The following is a 13,798-nucleotide window of genomic DNA, read 5'->3' as shown; positions in this document are numbered from 1 at the left end:
ACAAATTATACTTTCAATTTATACAACTCACTCTTGTTAGTCTGGGTGGAAGCGCCCGATGGGTCTTACTATAGGAGGAAATCGGAGTACCCGGAGAAAACACACGTGGTCAGGCAGGAATCGAGCCCTGGTCGCCTAGGTGAAAGGCACATGTGTCGCCACCGCGTCACTCGGCCACCCAATCACGAGTGTTGTTTTGATCACATGGAAAATTGCCGGACGATATATGTAGATATTTTATTCGATTATCGATAGTCGCGAACGATAGTTACCCTAGAGGAGTATGGCCATCAGTGTCGTGGCACTACGGAGCTGTCGACGACATCATTACAAATAAGGGTAAAACCAATATCACTGATTAGAGCCATTTTCGCTTTTTCGCGGTTGATAACGCCAAAAAAGTTTTCATATCATTAAATATAAACACTTTTGTGGCGCTCTCGTTCTGCATTAATGGGTTGGCGCCCCGCCAACGCGACAACGCGAAAATGTCGTTATACATGTACATGCACGAAGAAACAGTTGGATTATCTTCGTAATTTTTATTATTACGCTTAATGCCATTGTGTCCACGGAGTCTAGGAAATACCAGCGCGTTGTGGCTACTGTCAGTTTAGACTAAGCATTGTATTTTCCTGTGTACTATCCCGCGGACTTCTTCGTCACGTGATCTACACTGGTGACACACGACGATATATCAATATACTGCAATATGTATTAAACTAATAACATTAATGATGAGAACGGCCTCTTGGGATTTCGATACTGGTTCCCGTTTATATATGGGATGTCTTTCAACTCAGACTTGCGATAACAGTACAGCAATATCGACATTTCAATATTCCACCTAATTCCATCGGACAAAACCTGCTGGACATAAGATTTGCCAGCGTTCATACAATATCATTTCAGCTATGAACGCAACCGGAAACATCACTACAATGAATGATACCATTGGCGATCAGTGCAATCTTACATCATGTGTCATTCAACAAAGGCAGGAGGATAGTTCCTTGTTACGTGTTGTTCTTCTAGGCATTGTTTTTAGTATGATGACTATAATCATCATAGTCGGCAACATTTTCGTCATGATAGTTGTGGCAAGATTACCAAAACCACGGCAACCAACACGCATCCTTGTCATGAACTTGGCAGTAGCAGATCTTGGATTAGGAATTTGCATACTTCCTCTTACGTCCTATAACGAAATCGTGTCGTGGCCTTTCGGAGAGAAATGGTGTATTGTTTTCACTTTTGGAGATACCCTTCTTTGTATTGTCTCCCTCTACACCCTATGTGCTTTGGCAGTCGACCGTTATATCGGAGTTACCCGCCCTTTGAGGTACAATGTCATCATGACAGATCGCATGGCCGTAGTAATGGTGATTATGGTGTGGCTGCTATCCTGGGGCGTGTCGTGTCCTCCATTGTTTGGCTGGAGACAACCCCCACCAGATGATCAAACTGTGTGTATAATCACCTCACATGTGTATTACGTCATAGAGTCGTGCATTCTCGGATTCTTCGTTCCATCCATAGTCGTCACGTGCATCTATACCAAAATATACCTAGTCGCACGTAAACACATATCTAACATTTCAAAAAATATTATTTCTTCAAATATAGACCAAGATGCGGACAGTGGACGTGGTTCGAGTTTTAGTTCGAGTGTTTCCGGTTCCTCCCAAGACATGCGTGTAAGTGTTGTGACTTCCAACGGTCGACATCAGACAGTGATTTTGAAAAAAGTCGCAAAAATAAGGATGGAAATCCGTGCTGCTAAAACCTTTGGAAAAGTTTTGGGAGTTTTTATCATCTGTTGGATACCATTTATACTGGCGTATCCAGTTGGTAAGTCTTTTTATTTTAACATACATACTGTTTATATGTTATAAACATAATCAGTAAAAAAAAAGGTTAATTCATTTTGGTAAAATCGAAATATAAGTAATTCGAACGTTAAATGAGCAATGGCCTCGTCACGTTTATTTTTTAGCGTATCATTTCACATATACTTGGTTTGTTTTGTTTAACGTCCTATTAACAGCCAGGGTCATTTAAGGACGTGTCAGGTTTGGAGGTGGAGGAAAGCCGGAGTACCCGGAGAAAACCACCGACCTATGGTCAGTACCTGGCAACTGCCCCAAGCAGGTTTCGAACACGCAACCCAGAGGTGGAGGGCTAGTGATAACGTGTCGGGCCACCTTGACCACTCGGCCACCGCGGCCCCCTCCACATATACAATGGTTGTTCTAAGTTGCTTCCAAACATTTTAATTACAATAAAACGCTACATAAGAATTTGGAATTACCTTTCAGCAATTCCTTCCGCGACATGTTCCTTTTCTACTTCTCGCTACAGCTACGGTCCGGTTAGACACTTCTCAGTACAGCTACGGTCCAGTTAGACACTTCTCAGTACAGCTACGGTCCAGTTAGACACTTCTCACTACAGCTACGGTCCGGTTAGACACGTCATAACTGGAAATCTTAACACCATTCCAAACAATAACGTTTCATGAGGGTCCGAACTATCGAGAAACTCCTTCCTCTTAATGGAACAAGAATTTTAAGTTACATATGGATTTCGTTGAAGAAAACGCCAGAGAATGGATAGGTAAAACAGAACATACTGCATTGTATTCACTGTGGGAGTGAGTTAAATACTTAACCTAGGTGCGTCCATAACCCAAGTTGAAGCTCCAGTCACTAAAAGAGTAAAATACAGACCCCGAACAAGATGGCGCAAGGCAGGTCGGACGGTCGGAGGATCCGGAAGCGTGGTCGTCTTCTATTTCACTAACGACGTCCTGCATGAAAATCTAAGTCAAAGCCAGGTGATGTCATAGGAATCGGGGCGGTGGTATTAGGCAAACTGCTGGGCATCGGGTACGGCTGACGTCATATCGCACAAAGAAAGTATTTCCCGATGAAAACCTTCTAACGTCCATAAACCTTTCCCATTGTCTTCATCCTTCGAAACCTTGTAGAAAGTTTTGTGCCTATTCAATGGGCAGATCATAAAAATGTGAACAGCGCATTAAAATAAACACAGAAGGCTTGGAAAGCAGGTATATCACTACCTATAAATGGAAAATTTACAAAATGGGTCATTAGAATTACTTAGTTCGCTTACAGCTCGTGGTAAGCTGCTCATGGTGATTACGTTGTAAGTAAAGATGAGTGAAAGCTAACGAAGAGTCTTTATACAGTCAATGATTTCAAGTTTTTTTTAGAGTAAATGTATACCAATATCCGCGAATATTTTAGTAATATATGATATGCAATAGTTTACGTGGAATACCTAGTATATTGACTTTTTATCAAAAATATCACTTAGATCAGGTCTGTGAGAGATCACGGTAATAGGAAAAAGAAAAATGCTTCTGAATAAGACTACCCATGCAGGTACATTATTCCATTCGAGGAATTTTGTTTATGTTTCAGAAAAGTAACCAGGTGCCACAAGAAACTGTTGATTTGTCGTCTCTTAGCAGTACATATGTTGTGGATATATATGTGTCTTATGTTAAGACCTGGTACCATCAACATTAGACTCCTAGTAAATATGTTGATGAATAATACATGTCTATATGCTATCCTCGGGCTAATATGTCACGTGACTGACCTTGTTGACATAGAGATTTATATTAATCAACTGCAATTTACATTAGGCTACTCAGGTAATTGATCACAATGGTCTGTTGGGATTTTGACAATAGATCAAGTTTATCTTAGTGACGATGAAATATCACGAACAAAATCCTTTACCGCGCGTCATTGCCAGTCCAGTAATTGTAGATACAACATTGTATCAAAATATCAACATTTTTTACGGATTAATCTCATGATATTTTGCAGGTCAAATAGTTTTGTATCGTTTTTAACATAATGAACACAACGGGGAACAATACGACTGTGATTGCAGCAGCAATCCTCACGACAATGAACGCAACAGCAGTCATTTGGAAATGAAACACAGCACACCTATCGTTTTGACTATGAACGCAACACAGCAATTGTTTTGAGGATGAACGCAACAAAACAATCGTTTTCACTATGAACGCAACAGCAGTCATTTGGCAATGAACGCAGCACAGCAATCGTTTTGCCAATGAACCTTACACAGAATGTATGACGACAATGAACGCATCAACAAGTATGGCGGCCATTGATGATACGAATAGTGATCTCTTCAATAGCACATCATGTGTCATTCAACAAGAGCAGCACGATAGTTCCTTGGAAAGTGTCGTTCTTCTGGGCATGGTCTTTAGTATGATGTCTTTTATCATCATAGTCGGCAACATTTTCGTCCTGATAGTTGTGACAAAGTTACCGAAACCACGGCAACCAACACGCATCCTTGTCATGAACTTGGCTGTAGCAGATCTTGGATTAGGAATTTGCATCCTTCCTCTTACGTCCTATAACGAAATCGTGTCGTGGCCTTTTGGGGAGAAATTGTGCATTTTATATGATGTTGGAGATACTCTTCTCTGCATTGCCTCGCTCTACACCCTCTGTGCCTTGGCAGTCGACCGTTATATTGGAGTTACCCGCCCTTTGAGGTACAATGTCATCATGACCGATCGTATGGCCATAGTAATGGTGATTATGGTGTGGCTGCTATCCTGGGGCGTGTCGTGTCCCCCATTGTTTGGCTGGAGACAACCCCCACCAGCTTATCAAACTGTGTGTGTAATTACCTCAAATGTGTACTACGTCATAGAGTCGTGCATTCTCGGATTCTTCGTTCCCTCCATAGTCGTCATGTGCATCTACACAAAAATATACTTAGTCGCACGCAAACACATTTCTAACATTTCAAAAAACACAATTATATTAAATATAGACAAAGATTCTGACAACGAATCCAGATACGGTTCTTGTTTTAGTTTATGTATTTCCGGTTCCTCCAACGAATCAGGTGTTACTGTTGTCACTTCCAACTGTCAAAATCAGGCAATTCTTTTGAAAAAAATTAGGATGGAATTACGTGCTGCGAAAACATTTGGGAAAGTTTTAGGAATTTTTGTCATCTGTTGGATGCCGTTTATACTGTTGTATCCGTTTGGTGAGTAATCATGTAAAACGCATCCGCACATTTGATATGGTTGATTGACCAAATTGCGACGAAAGATCTCGAATTTATTCAAAATCCACACAAACGATTATGACCTTCAAATACAATCCCATTGCAATAAGAGCTGTACTTTCCGCTCCTCTACGATACATTGTGCATCGTATAGTATTATGGAGGAGCGGAGATTACAAGTTCAATTTTAATCAGATCACCTGCAAATAGGAATACTATGTTGTTCCGTTAGGGCCAAAATTCCAATATCGCTCCTTCGCTCCTTCGACCTTAACGCGAAGGAGCGAAAGAGCGAAAACACGATGGCGAAGAAGCGAAGGACCGAAGTTCCATCGCTCCTTCGCCATCGTATTTTCGCTCCTTCGCTTCTTCGCCATCGTATTTTTGCTTCTTCGCGTTTAGGTCGAAGGAGCGAAGGAGCGATATTGGAAATTTGGCCCTAACGGAAAACAATAGAACACAGTTAATACTGAAAAATGAAGAAAACTTCATATCACATTATGAGACCATAGTTTAATAAAGTTAGCATGGACTTTCCAAATGTTCCCAATCTAATTAAATTCATACACTGTCTTCGCGTTTAGGTCGAAGGAGCGAAGGAGCGATATTGGAAATTTGGCCCTAACGGAAAACAATAGAACACAGTTAATACTGAAAAATGAAGAAAACTTCATATCACATTATGAGACCATAGTTTAATAAAGTTAGCATGGACTTTCCAAATGTTCCCAATCTAATTAAATTCATACACTGTATAGTCGTTTTAAAATACCTGTATAAAGCTTAAACTTGGATGGCATTCTCTTTAAATAAAACACTGCCAACCGGAAGTGACATTTATCAGGCTGTAAATATCATTGCTCGCGTGAAAACTTTGACGCCATAATTATAACCATAGAAACTGGCAACAGTCTACATGTCAAGGAGGATGTTCCAAAAAAGAGTTTTATCTAACGTTATATCAAATGATTCATTTCAGTTTAAATCGAATAAGAAAATAATAAGATATCAAATGGGATTGCGAAACTGTTGAAATAGACCATACCATAATGTAGCTGCAATGAATTACATTTTCAATTTTATATCTTTTCCGATTCACCGGTTTCGTTTTGTTGCTTGTTAAACTCTTCGAATTCTTTAAAATGTAGATTCAGTGTATTTTGCCATTTAGAAACTCTCTGTTGTTATTTGCCTATATGACGTTATAACGTACTGTAGCCAACACGCAAATTCGCTAGCCAAGAGTGTTCAATGCGATACGCCCCTTTCACGTGAAGATGAGAGTTCCATATTGAACACACTTGGCTAGCGAAGTTTGATAACACCTTGACGAAAGGGAACAAATTCATCTGAACTGGCTCGTTTAAAACAGGGTCACGACTCCTTTCGATGGAGTTAAGGGGTGATGCACGTGCAACAACAGTATCAAACTTTTCCCTTGGTGATATCTTTATGTTAATGTTATTGTTGCAAGGATATCAAGCACAAATCATTGTTCATTTCGAGGAATTTTGAAATTGTTTTATCTATGAATCTGCAAAATATTGGCGAATTTCGAAATGGATGGTGTGAATGCTTTTCCCCAGAAATGTTGGTTTTGTTTCTTGTTTGATGAAGACACGTTTTCTCTTTTCCAGGTTTTCTGTGTTCTTCTTGTGTCATACCGGAAGTTGCGTGGGATGTTGCATTCTGGCTCGGATATGCTAACTCCATGATGAACCCGTTTGTGTACGCACTATCGTGTCCGGAGTATCGGAGGGCCTTCGTTCGCCTGATCCGGTGTAGGGGCACGAGGGATTCACAAGTGAGTGCATCCCCGTGTGTTACCAGGCGAACAGATGTAAATGTTTCAAGCGGAAAATTCTGAATGATGAAAAATGGCTGACTTCCGCCACATAACGTTTGTCGATGTTAGTATGTCGTCCAATCTTGACAGAAAAAGTATCTTGGCGATGTCATACTTAAGATTTCTGCAGATGTATGGTGCCGAAGAACTTTTTTTTTTTAATTCCATAGAGATTCACAGCATCCTGCTTGGTACATCATTTATCGAACCGTCGTTTATATACTACCGGACAACTGTTCTCGAGAACCAAGGTCAAGAGGCGACTGCATGCATCCCACCCAAGAAGGATTGCGTAGTTGTACATTTTTTTGTGAAGAAAGTAGTTTTTAATTTCTTGTTTATAATGCAATATTTTTTTTATATTTCTTTTATTTTTTAAACATTTTGCATGATAAACATCAAACAGGTTACATTTCACAAGTACATTTATATAATTACTTGCTCACAAATTTTCTTCATTCTCTCATTTGAACAGTTTACCTGATCACACTAATACTTACGTTAGATCCAACCCACCTTACATTCACACTCGCATACAACATGAAGACATACAGAATCAGACAAAGCACAAAGAAACAGCAGAACAAAAATATAACACATATAAAAGAGCTATAGTAAAGAAAGAGACAGAAAAGAGGGGGGGGGGGGGGGGGGGGGGGGGGGTTGATGGTGATGGAAAAGATAGAGAAGATAGGGAGATAGGGGGATATTAGGGTGAGAGGTGGTCAGACTTTTGGTTTATATATAAAAAATATTAAATTTAACGTTTTTGATCAGGCAAGTTCAACAAGTTTTAACCATTTTTTCCATTCATTATTTAAAACATTGAGGCACTGTTCACCTTTTCCCTGAGCAATATACTTTTGGACTTTGTAATAATCTTTTATCAAATTTACCAATGCCATAACATTTAATGATTTATGAGCGCACCTGGTTTGGTACAGGTATTGTTTAAAAATTAAAATAATTTCATTATCAACTTTATTATAAATGCCTTTATGTTCAAATAATCCAAAAATCATAGCTTGTTTATTAATTGCAAAAGGAATAGTAATGATCTCTAAAAGTGATTCAAAAGTGAACAAAAATTGTTGAACTTCATTACATTCCCATAAAATATGGGTGATTGTCTCCCTGTCACCATTACAGAATGTACAGTTAGGATTATTTGTTAGGCCAATCTTGTAAATAAAAGCATTAGTGGTTAATATGTGATGATTTATTCTAAACTGTAGCCATTGTAGTTTTGTATTTTTTGTTATTCTAAATGGGAGAGAGTATATCTTTTTCCATGCATCATTATTAAAATCAAATATATTTCCCCACTTATTTTGAGCTAAAACAATGTTTTCTTGTTTTATAAGTAGTTTGTAAAAATCTTGAGACCCCTTTTTCTGTTTAAAAATAATTTCTAAATCTAAAGGGATGATCGGGTATTGTGGGGTTCTATTTAGGATAGGATAGTTATTAAGGAACTCTTTTATGCTTCTAATTACTCCATGATATTGTAAGTAGTTAGCTATGTTCCCATATATATTGCAAAATTCTTCAAATGAAAAGAAAGAACCATCACTTTTATCCTTAATTAGGTCATTAATTATTATTATTCCTTTCTTAAACCAGTTTGGAAAAAAGATTACTTTTTTACCCACAATTATATTTTTATTATACCATAACGGTGATTTAAGAATAGAATAACCATCTTTCTTATATATTTCTTCTCTTACTCTAAGATTATTCCAGGCTTTAAAAACATCCACCCAAAAAACATTTTTACAACAAGTCAATATTTTGTCAAGATATTTCCTTCCAGAAACAGCCAAAAGGTTAAGGTTTATTCGGGTCTTAAGAATTTCTAACCATTTCCCTTTTGAATTGAAAATCCTTCTTATCCATCCTATCTTTAAAGACTCAATAAAAGCTATCAAATTAACCATTTTAAGGCCACCATCACTATAATTTTGAATAATTACATCCCTCTTTACTTTATCTGTTTTACTGTTCCATAGAAAATTAAACAGAAGTGAATTCAGTTCTTTTACAAACTTTCCATCTGGATTTGGTAGGGAAATAAACAAATGATTTAACTGTGATATTAATAGTGATTTAATTATTGTGATTCTTCCTATTGGAGTAAGTAACCTTTTACTCCAACTCTTAATTATTGATTTCATCTTAAGTAAGTTTTTTATCAAAATTCATTCTAGGTATTTTATGTAAATCTACATGAAATTCAATCCCAAGAAGGGTAAATCTATCTACTCCCCATTTAAAATTCAACTCTGGTAGAAAAATGTCATTACTGTATTTTTTGCTGCCTATCCAAACAACTTGTGTTTTACCTGTATTGACTTTTAGACCTGAAATTTTTGCAAAAAAATCCAATTCCTCAATTGATTTCTTCATTGATTTCTCGGTTCCATCTAGTATTAGTGAAGTGTCATCTGCATATTGAGAGTTTAAAATAGGGCAGTTATTAACATTTATACCATTTATATCTTTGTTATTTCGGATTCGTATTGCCAGAATCTCTACACACATTATAAATAAATATGGGGCGATCGGGTCGCCTTGGCGACAGCCTCGCTTGATATTGAAGAAAGATGACAAATTACCTCCTTGATTAATGGCAGAATTACTGTTATAATGTAATATTTTAACCCATTTTCTTATATCATTACCAAAACCGAAATATTTCAAAACATTATCAATAAATTTCCAAGACACAGAATCAAAAGCCTTCTCAAAATCTATAAGCAAAAGCATACCAGGTATATTATTTTCTTCTGTATATTGCATGATGTCATAAATAAGTCTAGTATTTTCTCCAAGATAACGACCTGATAGAAAGCCAGTCTGATCCGAGTTAATTAGTTTATCTAAGACTGATTTAAATCTACTTGTAATTGATCCAGAGGCAATTTTATAAACAATATTTAGAAGGGATATCGGTCGCCAGTTTTTTATGAAATATTTAGATTTATTCTGTTTAGGAATACAAGTAATAATGCCCTGTCGTTGGGTAATGGATAATTGGCCATTTACAAAACCAAAATTTATAGACCGTACAATAAAATTACCTATCTTTTTCCAAAAACATTTAAAAACTCTGAGGTAAAGCCATCAGACCCAGGACTCTTATTATTTTTCATATTTTTAAGAGTTACAGAAGCTTCTTTTAAAGATATCATACCCTCTAGACCCAAAGCTTCCTCTCTATCTAATTTAGGAACATCAAACTCATCAAGAAATTCATCAATATTTACTTCATTGGTGTTACTATCTATTCCATATAAATTTTCATAAAAAGTTTTTACCTCAGTCAAAATATCTTCCTGTTTTGTTATTATTTCCCCGTTATTTTGCTGTAATTTTGGAATTATCTTCGATGTAAAGTTTCTATTTTCTAAATTACAAAAATAATTAGTGGGTTTTTCCCCTTCCTCAGTCCATTGAGCCTTAGCTCTCACTATACTGCCCTTAATTCTATGTGACCTTATATCTTCCAATTCTTTTTTTTTTAGATTTAAAACTTCAATGTCAACATTATTTTGACTTTCTAACAATTGCACTTCATGTAGGAGTTTTTTTTCTCTTAGTCGACGTTGTTTCTTTTTAAAAGATGAGTAGGAAATAGTTTTGCCTCTGATTTCCATTAAAAGAGTTTCTAGGAATAGCTGATCATTTATAAAAAATTGCAAACATGAATCAGGGATATCAGTTATCCTTTCAGGATTGTAAACTGGAAGACTATATTGCATTTTGATTTGTTCAATAGTGTCATTTATAATTTCAAGATAGTTTTGATCATGCAACAATGAATTATTGAATTTCCATAAGCCTTTACCTTTTTTAAATTCATTAAATTCTAAAGTTATTATATAATGCAATATTTATATTTCTACTGAACGTAGACTTTTTAAAGGTTATTATTCAATATACTTTCAAGTTAGCGTATGAATACATTGGCATATTGACAATGTGGATTACCTCCCCTTTGCTTGAACTCACAATGTGAATGTCATTAATATTGTTTGTTTGTTTGTTTGTTTGTTTGTTTGTTTTGTATCAAGATTGAATAATAATCAAACCTTATCCGATCACGGGCATACGGTTTGGTACAGGGTCTTATTGGGCGACGGGAAGAGGTCTAATGTACATGTATAACATCAAAATTTATTAATAATCCCGTGATTTACATAAAATCACATAAAATTCGAGATCTCGTTCTTCTGATGAAAAATATCAATTCAAATTCTTGATTTACGAATATTGGCCCACACGGAACAAGAAAATTTTCATATACACATAAACTGGAGGAACCAAAAAGACGGGATGATTGACATGATTATTGATATCTTATCTATCCATAATATATCATCATTACGTTTAACTTTCATGATGTCTTGTGGCGTTTTATTTATAGACCGCGCCTTTACTTATCAAAAATGCAATATTAAAATGTGTTAAATTTTCTAAAAATAAGTAATAAGTAAGAATAAAAGTCGGCCATCGAACAGATGAGCCACATTCCGCCAATACCTTGTTGCGTCATTTTCTCTGAGTAAACAGAGCTTGCTGTCTTATATGGGGGTGTCAGGTGAACGAGAGAAGTACAGGGGGAAAAATACATTTACAACACGATAGCCCTTACGGGGTCTTCCCCGAACACCAACTCTGGTTAGGGTGGGGTGTATACATAGGGGTGAATGTGTGTTGATAGGGAGTTATAGTCTGTTACAGAAATGTTCTCAGTTTTAGAACTCACCATTTTCTCAATACGACATCCCGTCTATCGTAACAAGTGCCAATGAGCCAATGATCGGTGTTTGAAATTACAGATCGGGTAAGGAAAGGTCCAGAATCATTACCGATTGGAACTCCGATCGTCTTTCTAAATATCTGAGATAAAGCAGGATACTTACATAATAAAATGTACCTTTCAAGAACTACGGACGACTGTAATGCTGAAGCTGCCGCCTGATAAGTAGACTACAGCCAACAACCTTAAGATTTCGCAAAGAACAATATTACTCGGCTAAGTCCTTACTCGATCTTGCTTTGCCCGAGTTTCCTCGACATGGTGTCAGGGCCAGAGGAAACTCGGATAACTCAGCTTAACTCACGAGATCTTTCCTGTTTTAACCACTAGACAGGTATCTTTTAGAATTTTTATTTTGTGATACCATTTTGGATTCGTTTCCACTTTCATTTATATTTATATATTTTTCCTCCGAATTTAACAAAATTGTTTTCCGACAAATATAAAATCCGCCGTCCGTCTATTCGATTTCATTTCCACTGCAAACAAGATACTAGACAAAGCAAAATTACTGATATGTGTTTCTTGGGTGTAATTTTTTTTATCTAAACATATTTTATTGTATCATAAATATACAACGGAGATCGGACACACGTTTTCCAACTTATATAAAGCCTTTCCCAAAAATGGTATACAACACAAATATTTACACAAGATGACATTAGAATTTACATAAAGTGATTTCATTTTCTGAAAATGAGAATTTAATAATAGTAGAGATGAGATGATAATAAGTTGGAATGGAGGGAGAGAATGTAGAAGTCTCCTTCATTTACAATTTATTTTACAATTTTTGAAGAACAATTAGGAAATTTTTGACAAGAACGTTTTAAAAGTATTATTTTAGATAGAGTGAGTGATCTTACTCGACTCAGCTGACATTTATAAACATCGCGCTATTCTATACTTTCAGCTGTTCAATGTTCATCCTATCTTATGGGTGTATCCTATGCAATAGTCGTAAGAAAGGTTAGATTTAACTGACGTGAATTTGTTGATCGGCACAGGAAAAATTTCCTGGACGTTCTATGACTATAAAAAGAAAAACAATGCTTGCAAGTACCTTTACTGTCTTATTTATGGATATTTGCTATTCATTACATCAGTTCATTTTATATACATGTACATGTATATACATTTTATTTCGAAACGTTGTATAAATCATTTATTTAATAAATTTTCTTAATACTATTTATATGCTACAGCGTGGTATCAATTACAGTTTTTATTGTATTTCATTGTATTTCATTGTATAAAATATCGCTGTATATTGTATTCGTCTATTGTGCCAGGATCTATTGTGTTGAGTCGACTTATTGTCTGTAAACGTCATATGATTGGCGTGTAAACCGTACATTTTGTCTATGCATCTGACGACTTACTAGCCTGAAAAAACTATACGGACTACCTCGACGCATACTCGGACAGACCGTCCGTGGACTTTGGCGAGACCAGTCTTGATATCATTCCCTTTGAGTCAGAATATATAATTAACCAAACCTCTCCGACATAGCTGTGGGGGTAACTTCAATATTTCACAATGTGGGTTGATTATTCTTATTTTAAAGTTACTTAATTATTTATTATCAGTGATCTAATAGTTTACTTGCTCTAAATAGTCGGTGATGTATTTCAACAGATACTATATAGTACATTAGAAGTTATACGCTATTTTTTATCGAAAGTTAATACTATTTTTTTATAAGAGTTGTCTCCCTTCGGTTATCCGTCTCCCGTGCGTGAGCATGACGAACAGCAAACAAGTCTCGAACCAGAGTTCTTTTTGTGTATCATTGAACATGAGAACTGTTAAGTACTGGACTGAAATTGCGTTACTTTTTTTTCGGTAAACATGTGTATTGTGGAAATTCTATTAAATGTTCAGTATATCGATATTCAAAATCTATCATAGTACTTTGAATTTAAGTCATGCGAGATATTTATATAAAACCTTAATTTATCTTTTAATTAGTTCTGTAAAAAAATATAATCTATAGTTCTGTAATTTTTTTTATAATTCATAGTTCTGTAAA

General features: G+C 36.1%; 1 protein-coding gene across 2 annotated transcripts; it reads left to right on the top strand.

The window, feature by feature from the left end:
• Positions 1–931: 931 nt before the first annotated feature.
• Positions 932–7,303, top strand: LOC117339650 (alpha-1A adrenergic receptor-like). Of its 2 annotated transcripts, none has more exons than XM_033901360.1 (2): positions 932–1,851; positions 6,735–7,303. In XM_033901360.1, exons 1-2 carry the CDS (start codon positions 942–944, stop codon positions 6,962–6,964), a joined length of 1,140 nt encoding a protein of 379 aa, XP_033757251.1. In that variant the 5' UTR covers positions 932–941; the 3' UTR covers positions 6,965–7,303. The 2 variants fall into 2 exon arrangements, with proteins under 2 accessions (XP_033757251.1, XP_033757250.1); XM_033901359.1 differs by lacking the exon at positions 932–1,851 and adding an exon at positions 3,766–5,076.
• Positions 7,304–13,798: the final 6,495 nt, after the last annotated feature.

This window comes from Pecten maximus, chromosome 12, assembly GCF_902652985.1.
Source record: "Pecten maximus chromosome 12, xPecMax1.1, whole genome shotgun sequence".
NCBI lineage: Eukaryota > Metazoa > Mollusca > Bivalvia > Pectinida > Pectinidae > Pecten > Pecten maximus.
Note: the sequence above shows the minus strand (reverse complement) of the source record. Positions and strands in the feature narration are given on the sequence as shown.